The sequence below is a fragment of the Centroberyx affinis genome, unplaced genomic scaffold (assembly GCF_046629955.1).
Source record: "Centroberyx affinis isolate AG114_WGS23_722 - 3 ecotype Tasmania unplaced genomic scaffold, CSIRO-AGI_Caff_v1 ptg002388l_1, whole genome shotgun sequence".
Lineage (NCBI taxonomy): Eukaryota > Metazoa > Chordata > Actinopteri > Beryciformes > Berycidae > Centroberyx > Centroberyx affinis.
The window spans coordinates 19,750-33,981 of NW_027280642.1; the positions used below are offsets into that span (position 1 = coordinate 19,750).

General features: G+C 37.9%; 1 protein-coding gene across 1 annotated transcript; it reads right to left on the bottom strand.

Moving 5' to 3' along the window:
* Positions 1–5,058: 5,058 nt before the first annotated feature.
* On the bottom strand, positions 5,059–12,715 carry LOC139656151 (fish-egg lectin-like). The gene is made up of 5 exons (XM_071533656.1): positions 12,631–12,715; positions 8,264–8,500; positions 6,454–6,668; positions 6,172–6,299; positions 5,059–5,316 (listed from the first exon to the last, which is right to left on the bottom strand). The coding sequence occupies exons 1-5, from the start codon at positions 12,683–12,685 to the stop codon at positions 5,175–5,177; spliced, it is 777 nt and encodes a 258-aa protein (XP_071389757.1). The 5' UTR covers positions 12,686–12,715; the 3' UTR covers positions 5,059–5,174.
* Between the last annotated feature and the right edge of the window lie 1,517 nt (positions 12,716–14,232).

A 14,232-nucleotide genomic window follows, 5' to 3' on the forward strand; every position in this document is an offset into this window, starting at 1 on the left:
TCAGATCAATGTTGGAATTTTCATGCATGTAATAATTAGGCTACTTTTGTTTTTGTGGCCACAATGTACAGCTACACAATGTACAATTGTTTGTTATTTAAGTTTTTATTTAACTCTTTCTTTTTTTTTTAAGGAACATTAACACAAATAAACAAGTACAAAAGGTAAACACGACCTGTCCCCGAATTGATTCAGGCACAGGTAGACCTAGCCACTCCTGTATTATTTTGATGATCTCTCTCCAGAAAGGCAGAACCAGAGGGTAGGCCCACATTGCATGGAGAAAAGTGCCTTCATGCCTTTTACATTTCCAGCACAAATTATTTTCCAGTAAACCCATTTTATGAAGATGGACAGGCGTAAAATAATATCGATGAAGTATCTTATAGTGTGTAAATTTTCCCCGAGCTTCTCTTGTAAACCAGCCTGCACTGGAAATTATCTTTGCCCAAGACTCCTTATCAAAATTCAAATTCAAATCCTTCTGCCAGATAAGCCTAAGGTTCTCACAGTTGCCATATATTGCATTAGCAGTTACCTTATAAAGGGTGGAAGCTGAATTATTATTTTTAGACAATTTAAAATAGAGCTGTACCATATTATCCTCCCCATGCAACTGCTTAACTACACTCCCCAAACTACTTCTTATTTGCAAATACTTCCAGAAGTCAGATTTATCTTTTAGGTTGAACTGTGCACAGAGTTCTTGATAAGATTTGAATGTTTTATCAGTAACCAGGTCAGCTATATATCTTATACCACTAGACAACCAGGAATGCCAAAAAAATTACCTTCTTCCCCACTCTTATCGCTGGGTTATTCCAAGGTGAAGAATATACCTGCTTATAATGTGAAATCTTTAACAGTTTGTGAAGTTTAGTCCAGACATTCTTCGAGTGTTGTAAAATTGGATTAGTCTCTTTGCTCCCAGGCTTATTCAGAGATGTGATATTTTGTGATAGAGCCTCAATTGGACTGAAGGGGGCAGTAAGTTCTTGTTCTATTCCCATCCATCCTAGGTGATTACTCTCATTAATCCAGTGTCTTGCCAATTTAGCCAGCTCGAAGGCAATACTGTACAGTACAGTTTTTGTAAGTTTATCCTTGGATTCTTCCCATTCCATAGATAATCCTTTATAATTTGGTTGTATTGTCTGAAAAATTCAGACAATACAGTTCAGTTATCGGAAGCATCATTGTCAGGTAGTTAGTGTGTGGGGCAATCACTATTTTAATGGTGTTAATCTTGCCCCAAAGGGTTCGATTGAGTGCCGTCCATTTCTCTAGACTGTGCCTTATCTTTGTAAGGAGGAGAGTCACATTAATATGTATTATATCTGCAATATCGGCGCACAATTTGATCCCTAAATACTTCATACCAGATGAGATCCACTTAAATCGGCCAGCTCTAACCATAGCTGGATGACATACCTTGGATACAGGCATAGCCTCTGATTTGTACCAATTGACTTTGTAGCCAGAAATCTGAGAAAATGTTTCAATTATATTAAGAAGAGCCTGGGTAGAGGATGCTGGATCTGAAACCAGGCAAAGAATGTCATCAGCATACAGAAAAGGTTTATGTTCTCTTCCACCCACCTGTACTCCCTTAATTATTGCCTCTTTTCTTATAGCTATCGCTAAATCGATAAATAATGTAAACAGAAGAGGGCAAAGAGGATCCCCCTGCTTTGTGCCTCTGGACAGCCCAAAAAATGGGGAAATCAGACCATTTGTGACAACGGCTGCACTAGGTTTCGCATAAATTACCTTAACCCAGTTAAGAAACTCCCTCCCAAACCCAAACTTTTCTAAGACACTGAATAAAAAACCCCACTCAACCCGATCAAATGCCTTCTCGGCGTCAAGTGAGAAGGCAGCAACCGGTATATCATTATTATGATTTAACCACATCAAGTGAAGTAGCCGTCTAAGATTCACAATGTACAATTGTAAGGATTTTCTTTTTAGAACTGTGGTTTTACACAGGTCTGTTTGGTCAAATTCAGTCATGTGATTTTCTTGCAGGAAGTGAACAATAAAATATAATTACTGCCATTGTAATTTTGTTTGTCTTTCCTTGGTCACAGTCATGGCAAACAATGTCTTACTAAACATTAGAAAATGTTTAATGAATGTTATTTGCTGCGACTTTAGATTGGACTCTCACAACTTAACCACTTGAACACCAAGCATATCGTGTACACGACTTCCCATGTCGTAACCATGAGCTCACGAGTTCCATTTGAAGGCAGCATATGGGCAGGGGTGGGCTCAGCCCACCCAAACGTGCGTCTTGCCCACCCAATCAAAAGTTAAGAAACATTTTTTTTTTCTTCAGCCAATGGAAAAATAGCACAGAAAATACCAGTACCGTTCTAACTTCTGATTGGGTGGGCAGCCTACTGCCCGCCTCCAAAGTCACCCACTGCCCCCCCTTCTCGTCGTGTTCAGGCACAAACACACAGAGCTCTGAAGCAGACCCGTCCGCTGCACAGAGTGAGGCCTATTCACACCAAATCAGGCGTTGCGGTACTTCCCGCAGGGTTGTGCGGTGGTGTGCGGGAGTGTGGGCGTGTTTATTTGTGCTTTAGAACGTAACCGCTGTGAAACAATCAGAAAATAACGTTTAATTTCTCTGATTCACCGGCTTTCTCGCTACCACCGCTCCCTCTCTTCATTCACTCTCTAGCTCGCTCGACCACTGCTGCTCTCTCTCTCTCTCTCTCTCAATCAATTCAATTCAATAGGCTTTATTGGCATGACATTTGACATGTGTTGCCAAAGCACAATTACGTTTATGAAAGACAATGTTAAGGAATGAAAGTAACAAAAAATAATGTGAATAACAATATTAGTTGATAGAATAAAATAGATAATGAAATAAAATTATATATAAAAAAAATAATAAAAAAAAATATATATAAAAACTAAAATAATATATATATATGTATGTATATATATATATATATATATGTATATAAGTGATATAAGTAATCAAGTTAACAATTTCAATGTGACTTCAACAATGCAAGACAAACAAAAACAATGCAAGTGTTAATCTACTGATATACAGTAGTTGCATTGAAGTTTGAGTATAGGCTTGAGTTAGTTAATTTAGTTGTTTTCTTTGTCTCACGTTTGAGTTTGAATAAGACTACCTTCTAGTTTTGTAAATATTGGCTATCAGTTTGAGTTTGAATAAGACTAGATAATCAACCCGTTATCACAAGAAAACAGTGTTGTTTCCTCCTATTACTTCTAATGTTTATCAGAGATCAGGAGTGCCATGCCAGCATGCATATGGCGTCTTGACAAATGTAGCAACTGATTTTTAAGCTGAAAATCGTAACTGCACATAGGTGTCATTTACACTGGGGACGCTGGGGACATGTCCCCACCACTTTTTGAAATGGCTGATTTTGTCCCCATCACTTTTTAAAAGCATAATTTGTTAAAAATGTTCTGAAAAGTAGCTCGCAGAAAGAAATGTTAATTAACAAATGAGAATGCTTTGAGAAAGGTTTATTTGCACAATAAGAAAACATACAATGCAACGTAAATATAAAAGAAACAAATGTGCATCGTCCAAAAAACAGTAACATAAGCTAAAAAAAATAAATAAAAAAAAATCCCCCTAGCCTACTGATTCTAAAATGACCCAAAAACGTGCATGCGCCGATCAGTAACTTTAACAAATTCTTGACTTGTGTTGCAGCTGTGGATGTGATGCATATGGATGACTGTACTTGTGCGGTTGATGTTGTTGTGTGTTTTATGCTGAGTATTTTCATATTGTCGACTCTGTAGTAGCCTAGGCTATGCCCTTTTGATGCGCCGTTATGCAATTTTTTTCCTCGCCATAATTATCTACTCTGACCTCATACTCTGCCCTTATGTCCCCACCACTTTTCAACACAAAGTGACGCCCTTGTAACTGCAGCAAACAAAACTACACATTTATGCTTCCTGTTCAGTTATGAATCCTCCCCGACAGTCATGACAGTGATCTTGAAGGCTGAAATCAGGTGTGATCAAATGAACCAGACACTCTTTCGAGTTCTCCATATTATCCCGTGATCTCGAGAAAACAAAAGTCGTTTTCTCGAGTTAAATATCTTGTGATCTCGAGATAACAAAGCTTGTTTTCTCGAGATCACGAGTTAAATATCTCGTGATCTCAACGGCATTAAAAAAAATAATTGCAAGCTCGGCTTCCGTATGTAAACAATGCAGATGCGTTTACATTCATAATTTGACTCCTACAAACATAGAGTATGTTGTTAGACCCCAATGATTATGTTGAAAAAATCTATTTCTTTTGAAGACATTCGGAGTACGTTTTTAATATTTACAAGGCTACAATGTTTACACCCAGATCTCGACTTGGAGAGGAAGCTCCCGCCCCTTCATTTGATTGGCAGCCTAAGTTGAAGGCGTTTCAGGTAACTATACCAGCTACCTCAGCCATCAGCACAGCATGTACTAGAATTTCCAGCTCAATATTGTAACACAAGTAACTAGCTAGCAAGCTAACTTACCAGTCGAGTAAATGCTATGTATGGAACTTCACTTTTCTCATCCGATCCATCCTACTCCAGTCCGATCAGCTACTCCAGTCTCCTTTTATCCTTGAGTTTTCTCTACTCAACATTACGATCAGGTTTTCATTTCTTTGCTCAAATTGCCCAAATTCAGCTGTGTATCTTTCTTCTGCTGACATGGTAATTGAGTGGGTAGAGGGGAAAAACAACCTGGAACACCTCCCTCTCTACACAATTATGATGGCCATTTTAGGACATCCTCAGCCACCTTTGTCATTCGTAGATCTACTTTGTCAAATTTAGGTGGACTTGTATCAGGGTTAGCTGTCTTAATAAAGAGAGTTACAGTAGTCTAAACATGAGGACAAAGGGGTAGTTACATCAGAGCCTATGGATTGGCAAATGTCAGAACTGCAACAAAGAAACAACAGTTTGGATGCTTGAAAAGAAGTTTATTTAATGATTTATTCATTGTGCACAGAGTGCGTTCTCAAGGAAAGTTAAAAGTTTACAGCCAAGACAGACAGGAAAAAACTACTAAGAAAAAACTACTGCCAAAAAGCCCAGTAATCTCTCAAAAAGAAAATTGTCATTACTATGCAGAATTGTACATCTGCCATAGAGCTGACATTACTCTGTGCACTGAAAGACCTGACCAGAGGTGGACACGACCCAGAGATGGCCTAGGTCGTAGCTGACGTGTTTCATGGTCGTGCTCATGGGGACTTGTGTCCATGTGGTCCCTTCTGGAACACAACTGGTGATGCCGGTTCTGTTGAGAGAGAAGATGAATGTAGAAGTCTGTGAATCGATCATTGGGAGAGTTCTTTTTATCGGCAGCAGAAACTTACAAGCATTATGAAGATGCTCAGTTTTTGAGATTTTTTAATTTTATATGATATCTGATTTGTTTTTGTGCTATTCCTTGCTGTGCCAATTGAACCTGATTCCCCTCTGGGATCACTTATATTCATCTTATGAAGTAAGAGAAGGTTTTCATTCCAGTCAATATTTAAAAAACGTGATTTTATCCTCAAACACACAACTGTGGGATTTTGATGAAACTTGGAGGGATGATGCATTTTTACACTATGTTCCAGCATTTGAAAAATTACTCTGATTGGCCTAATGGGGCCAAAATCTAAAACTCAAACTTATCTCAAACACCACCGGAGCGATTTTGACGAATCTTGGAAGGATGGCGTATTTTGGCACTATGTTATAGCGTTTCAAAACAATTGGCCTAATTGTGATTGGCCTAATGTGGACATCATAATTGAAGGTCAAAATTGTAAACACTGAAAGGCCATAACTGTTGATTGGTCCAAGGGGCACCTGCATTATTTGTGGTTGGCAACATATTTACTTGTTTTCTCCTGCTTTTTATCCTTAGGTTGGTATATTGCAATACTTTAAAGAAATGTTTTCAGTCAGTGTGCATGTGTTGGAATAGAAGCCATAACAATCTTGAGAACGTTCATTACTGAATATTACAGTATTATTTACAGAATAAATTATTTTTAAATAAATAATTGTTATTATATTTACAGAATATTATGGGTACTTTGGCTTGCTTTGTATCTACTGCAGCCCTGTTGTTACCAGATTGCGTGGAGTATTGGCTTACCTTTGGTAGACCTGGCCGGATGTGTTCACTCCGAAGACGCTGCCGTCACTCCCCACCTCAACCATTTTCAAGGCCAGTCCTGAGATCTGCATCCAGTCAGAGTTGTCGCAGTTGGACGGTGTCACACTCTGTCAAGAGATGCACATGTCAACATCAGAACGACTGCCATCAGTTGCTGTCATGATTCATGAGCGTGAGATTAATGTGCTCAATAATAATAATACAGTGTGTAAGAGTTAAAAGTCGTATGTGTTTTCACAGGTTGTGCAACCAGTATCCCACCTGGGTGAGGTGGACACGGGAGCTCGTGTCAACTCCCCAGCATCCGTAGGGGCCGCAGCTGTAGTACTTCAAGCTAGTTGGCATCTGTGTCCAGTGGACGGAGCCCACGCCCTTGAAGTCTAAAGTGTCGCTCGTCCTTAGACAGTAGGCTTTGTTGACGTGATTGGCTCCCACAATAAAAAGATTACCGCCAGCGTCAATCTGCGCCAACATACCTGAATGCAAGGAAAAACACAGAGGTACAGGTACATTTAGTCAGCATGCAGTGACTTCATAATAGAGCTGCAACGATTAATCGATTAATCGATTAGTTGTCAACTATTAAATTAATCGGCAACTGTTTTGATAATCGATTAATCGGTTTGAGTAATTTTTTAAGAAAAATAAGTCAAAATTCTCTGATTCCAGCTTCTTAAACATGAATATTTTCTGGTTTCTTTACTCCTCTATGACAGTAAACTGAATATCTTTGGTTTGTGGACAAAACAAGACATTTGAGGACGTCATCTTGGGCTTTGGGAAACACTGATCCACATTTTTCACCATTTTCTGACATTTTATAGACCAAACAACTAATCGATTAATCGATAAAATAATCGACAGATTAATCGACAATGAAAATAATCGTTAGTTGCAGCCCTACTTCATAAATCTATAAACTGCATACATCTGTTCTGTAAATCTGCCAACAGGAGCGGTTAACATGATGAAGACACTATCTGAAGTTTTTAATATGTTCTGTAGTTTGTATTGTTATCTGGATCCTGCAATTTGCTGCAGCAACGACCCAACTTCCCCACAGGGATCAGTAAAGTTAATCTCATCTCAAAACACCCTCTAGCCTGGTTCCAGACTCCTGAATCGTGACCTGCCCACTCTTCAGATTTGGTCGAGCGATTCAGAGAGCCTGGTGTTGCTCCATTCATTGGCGATTTCTAGCTCGGAAAAACGATCGGCCAATCAGCGCCTTTGTGGGCGGGACTAAAGTTTGAACCGTTCATACAATGGTTTTTCATTGGCGTTTCGGCAGAATAATGTTTGTTGAAATCACCCCTTAACCAACATACTATCTTTGCAAAGACGATATTTTGGTCAAAAACTACCAACATTCTTGGTAAAATTAGTAAATATGCCAAGCATCAGTGTAACTGAAAATAATGTCAGAGCGGTCAGTTACATCAGTCACTAATGATCAACCCCCCCCACACAGAAAAAAGCTAACAAGGAGGCAATCTCAGACTGAATAATGGAGTGGTAACGAAATGGCCATTCAGTCTGAATATAAGGCTAAACACCCTCACTTGTCTTGTACAATCCGTGGCAGATCTGATGATATTCACATCTACTGGTTTTACGTTTTAGTTTAGTTGCACAGCGATAAAAAAAAATATAAGCAAAGTGATTAAATACAATACTTAAAAAATACATAAAGAAGAAAAGCGAACTACTAATTTGCACAGGTGAGATTAAAATAAAAACTAAGGGCTTATTAAAAACATCAACTTACCTCAAACCAAAACAAAAATAGGTAAACTCATACAGCAAAAAATTAATTTTGTATACTTCATATGTTTATTTATTTAAAAAAAAAAAATGGCCCCAAAAATATATTTGTTCATGTAGATGACATGCATTCAAAATATATTTTGATTGGCCAACATATTAGATATCTGTTTTCAACAGCACATGGGAGGAAAACAGATTTTCACCATCTAAAATATATTTCAAATGTATAGCTTGTGTTTTATATTTTGCAAATTGGAAAGGAAGGCATACAAATAATGTAAAAAAAAAAAAGGCCCGTTTTTACCATTGAGACGTGACCACTTGCCAGCCACAAGCTTGTAGATGTAGTTGTTGGTATCAACGGCCCAGATCCCTGCGTGTCCCACTGTGACATGCTTGATGTTGTCTGAGGGCAGTCTGTCCCAGGACGATCCGCTCAGGAAATAGGCATAATTGTGTTTGTCTGTTGCAACCACTTGCCCCAGTCCAGCATCAATCTGCTGTACATCGGACAGCTGCGAGACCTTGTCGCAGTTCCAGGCTGTGGAGAGAAAAACATTGATGCAAGTGGATGCAGACAACTGAAGCTTTGGCATGCTTTGCTTCGCTTTAACCAAGGATCACTGCAAAAACTACTGATTGAAAACATGTGAAGGGTTTCACTCAGTGGCAGAGCTAGGGTTTCTCAAAATATCATCCATTCATACATTAACAGAGTGGACATCTCCGTCACCTATTGACGTCCCCAGGGGCCAAGTAACTATAACTTTGGTTCCGGGTCAAAATTAGAATATCCCACAGTAGTTTTTGCGGGGGGTTTGTACTTTATTATAAACATGTTTTTGTATGCATATATTTCTTCTGTCCTATTTGTAACTACTGTTTTTGCCATATACACAATGTTTATATGCCATTATGTTTGTTTGTTGTTTTTTTTGTGTTTTTTTGTATGTATGCATGTTTAAAGAAACATGTTGAAATGATTTGAGGATCTACTGTTTACAAAAACAAAATAAAAGAATATCCCACAGTGCTCGGTCTGTCAAAAAACAGTCCCATTGATAATTTCTCCCCCACCAATATTCTTGTTATTACCAGGGAAAGACTTAGTGAAGCCGTGCATCAGTTCCAGAGGTGTCAACTCTCAGAATCTTTTATTAATTGTCTGCACTTCACTCTCAGATCAGAAGAGATCTTACACTCCCACCTCCGACCTAGTTGTCAGGTTTGGACTTTTGAATGTTAGATCTCTCTCTAACAAGTCTTTTATCTGCCATGATTTTATTAACTCTTTTAATTTCGATTTTTTTATGATTACTGAAACTTGGTTGAGTCAGGTGATTTCACTCCATTGATTGAAGCTACACCTCCTGGTTTTATTAATTTCCATCAACCCAGGCTATCTGGTCGTGGTGGCGGGGTAGCTGTTATTCACAAAAATCATATAAAATGTTCCCCTATCTGTAATGGCACTTTTCACACTTTTGAATCACTGAGTTTCCTAGTAAATGGTAAGGCTCCCTTGCTATGTGTCCTAGTCTACAGACCCCCTAAACTGAACCAAGACTTCATCCAGGAATTCTCTGACCTTCTGTCTCTCATTGTGCCTAAATACGATAGAATTTTAATACTTGGTGATTTTAACATCCATGTGTGTTGCCCATCGCATGCACTTGTCATTTTTTATGCAGCTTATTGAGTCTTTTAACCTTATTCAATTTGTTACTGAGCCTACTCATGTAAAGGGCCATACTCTTGACCTTGTACTCTCATTTGGTTTGCCGCTAAATAATCTTGAGATAAAGGATATGTATGTGTCTGACCACAAGGCAATTGTATGCTCCGCTACTTCCTTCTACCTCAAAGCCATCCTCTCCACTCAGCTCTCGCATTTAAACGCAACCTCTGGAACCAAATTCTCTGAGGCTTTCCTGGCAACTCACATATATAGATATATCTGTCATGACATCCCACAGTCACACTGATGAGCTAGTCACTCATTTTAATCAAACCTGTTTGGCAGTACTCGATTCCATTGCTCCTCTCAAAAACAGGAGGTCAAAACCTCAAGCTCTTCCGTGGCTCAATGATACAACTCGGGCCTCTCAAAGAGAATGTAGAAAAGCTGAGCGTAAATGGAAGGCTAATAAATTACAGATCTTCCATGTTATCTTGAGAAATCGAATGCTCACATATCAGAAAATGTTTAAGGATGCAAGAGCTGCTTTTTTCTGAGACCTTATATCTAAAAACTGTCACAACTCTAAGGTTCTGTTCCAAGGCATAGATTCTGTCATTAGCCCCTCCTCCAGCCACAGCCTTGAAGCCTCCACAGAGAAGTGTGAGGAATTTTTAGTTTGTTTTACTCAGAAGGTTGAAAATATAAGATGTCAGCTTTCACCTGCTGACAGGGACTCCTCTGTTATGTTGGAAAATTCAGCTGTTTTAAATTGTTTTCAACCAATTTCTTTATTGTTTTTAAAGGATATTGTCTCTCAAATGAGGTCCTCTACTTGCTGTTCTGATGTTGTTCCAACAAAATTTCTCAAAGATGTCTTTGACACAGTATGTCCTAGTATTCTGTCTATTCTGTCAACAGTTCTCTGGCCACAGGAACTTTTCCTTCTAGTTTTAAGCATGCAGTAGTTCAGCCTCTTCTTAAAAAGCCCAGCCTTGATGCATCTGATCTTACAAATTTTAGACCCATCTCTAAACTGCCTTTTTTATCTAAAGTTTTAGAAAAAATTGTTTTTACCCAATTAATATCCAGCCAGTAAAATTCCAATCAGGTTTTAGAGCATTACACAGCACAGAAACAGCCCTTGTCAAAGTAGCTAATGACCTCCTCCTCACAGCAGATGCAGGAGAATGAAAGCAAAACTGAAATATTCTTAATGCACCACATTGAGACTTGTTTATGAACTGAATATTATTGTGTACAAGGGTACCAGTTAGGAGATGGGCATCACTTTTATGGCATCAACAACATCTTTAGCAAAACCAGGAACACACTGATTTTAGCTTTATTTACTTTCTTCACCATCATCTGAGGCCCTCCTGCCTCCATCTGGCTCTGTTAAATAGAGTAGTGCATGTATTCAGAAGCTACAAGACTGATGACTGTCTTTTTAAATGACTATATTCAGATTAACTCAAAGATAATATATGTTACACGTGTATCATATATTATCTTTGAGTTAATCTGATTGAGCTGATCTCACTAATCTATTCACTAATTTGAATAATTCTTAAATATTTTAATATATAAATATTTGCTAAGCTCCCAGATCTTACAGTATATTTGCATATGCACTGCCTCTATGCACTGCCTCTTGGCACCTATGTCGGACTAGAACTTAGCTTTACTCTCGTTGTTCTCTCCTGACTAGATCCTTGCTTGTGTTGTATTAATATCTCACGTGTAAGTCGCTTTGGATAAAAGCGTCTGCCAAATGGGAAATTGTAAATTGTATATTTATAGTATGTCTATGTTTGTACTGTATGCATAGTGTACAGTATTTTTATTTTGTGTATTCTGGCATAATGGCACAGTGGAAAAGCAGGCCAGGTTTAATAGAATGCCTTGTCTCTTATGTCTAAATATCAATCACCAAATAATTTATTTTGTTTTTACAGAGGATTTGTCGGCATCAACCCTTCTGAGGGATCCAAGGCCAAGAGAAGGCAGGCCATGAACACACAAGTGTTCACACTGATGGACTTTGAGTGGATTGGCAAGTCATGAAAGCGCAAATTAGCATTGTTAGTTTACACTGCCAGTTAAATGTTTTGACACACTGATTAAATGTGTTGTTTTTCATGTGTTTCATTCTTTTAAAGCCATTTTGATCTAAAGTTTATGCTTAAATGCTTGAAATTAGTTTCTTAGACAAATATAAATAGTGAAGTTGATGCCTATGTATGAATTTCTTTGCAAAGCCTTTGCCATTCCATCAAGGTAAAGGGCGGCTACTTTAGCAGCTACTTGTAAATGCAGAATTAGATTTTATGTTAAATGTTGAACTTCAGTGAGCAGTTTTCTGTCTTTTGTTGTATTGGTGCATAGCTTTGTAAGGTTTACAGTAATGTGCAGTATAGTTACGTTCATATCGCCAAATTTTGAATTTACAGCACAGTACTTGTGTCTCACACTGATGACCATGCACATTTACAGTTAAGTACTGGCAGATCATTTACAGCAATTTACTGGCAATAAAGTTGCCAACAAGGTACTGTAATTTAACAAGAGGGTAGTGGAATTATTTACAGTAGTAATCATGCAAATCTACAGTTAGATACTGTCATATAATTTACAGTAATTTACTGTCAATATAGTTGCCAATAGGATACTGCAATTTCACAGTACTTTATTGGCAACTAAATTGCCAGTATTTTACTGTAAAATTACAATCATATTTTTGACAGTGAATAGCCTATATCCATTTTGGGGGGAAAAAGGTATCTAAAATTCACATTTCAGTGTTTCAAAAACCCAATATACTATAATATATTGTATACTATAATGACTCATAATGAGCTTTACTGTCATGTTTACAATCATTTTGTAAGAAAAGGCATAGTTTTTTTACATTTTATTTTAATAGTGGATCTCTTTTTCGAATGAAATTTCAAATGTTAAAGGAAAATATATGGCATCTGATGGTGACTTACCATGACTGATGGCCAGGTGACACAGCACCAGCAAGAAGGCTGCAATAGTTTTCATGATGTCTCTGTGTCTCTGCCTCTGTAGCCTGTGCACTTTTATAGGGCTGTGATGGTTACCACATTTGGCAAAGGCAAGAAAAACTTAATTTATATAACAAAGTCAAGTTTGCTTTGCCTTAAGGCAAATACAATGTGCTTCATTGCATTACGCAATACAGCGGTCATGTGATGCCTACCGCTCATTACTGTCATTACCACTTTTTTGTTTTATGTTTCGTTTACTTGAGGAATATTACACGAGAGGGTGTGCTTTACCGTCATTATTGGCACGACAGTGATGCGGTGCAAGCGCCTCGGTCCTGACCGTATCACTGAAGTTAATCTGACTGAACTGATCTCACTAATCTATTCACTAATTTGAATAATTCTTAAATATTTTAATATATAAATATTTGCTAAGCTCCCAGATCTTACAGTATATTTGCATATGCACTGCCTCTATGCACTGCCTCTTGGCACCTATGTCGGACTAGAACTTAGCTTTATGGCACTTACTCTCGTTGTTCTCTCCTGACTAGATCCTAGAGTGTAATATTGTGATTATACAACAGTTACCAACAAAATAAAAGATATAATCAAAATATATTCATATTGTGGGGCAATTCGCTCTCATAATAAACATATTTTTGCTAGTGTTATCTCCGTTTCCCTGGAAATACATGGGGTCTGATTAATAACTGGAAAACAATCAGTCACATCAGTAGACTCCTATGTAATGAAACCTAGTTTACTACTCCAGCAAGTAGGCCGGCCATTAGTAACGACCTGCAACAGAGACGATTTCTAGTCCCTGTTGAGTCAGCCAGCCAACTTGAGCTAATGCTTTCTAGAGATCGTGGGATTTCCCAAACTGAATAAATACCACACATATAAACACAAAACTGCCTTGCTAGCTCAATCTTGTTGTAACTAAGATATCTGCTGAAAAAAAATATTTTTTCCATGGACAGATTTAGCTACTACGTCCGCGAACTCCACATGTATTTTTAAGCTAGTAGCGCTGTGTCACCGACTCACCGGCACAGCTGATGGAGGATGCCAGAACGTCTAGTAACATCAAGGCTGAACACAGTTAAATTTAAATATGTTGTATGATAATATATGGCGGAGTAGTATTTAGTGATGAGCACGGCTAGGTGTGCTGTCATGCTGATTTGATCACGTTCTAAATATCTAGTTGACTAATCAGATTGCTTGGTTGGAACTACCTGTTGTATAATTTATTATATAAACTATTACATAAACTATTACATAAACTAGGCACATTGCCAAAAGTGCTTGAGTAGCAAAACAGCAATAAAGGAACTTACCAATTAAATCATAAACAAAACTAACTATAAGGTATTTAAAAACATGACAGGATTGTTCCATCATTGTGAATTTACTGCATGGAATTCTCTTATAGCCTACCTTACAGTATTATATGTCCATTAAATCACACTGTTGTTCTAAAGGTATGTGAGTAATCATATGTGTGAAATTACTTTACATGGAGTTTTGATGGTGCTGACTTGGTAGATGGAAAAAATAAGGATAGGGAGAGAC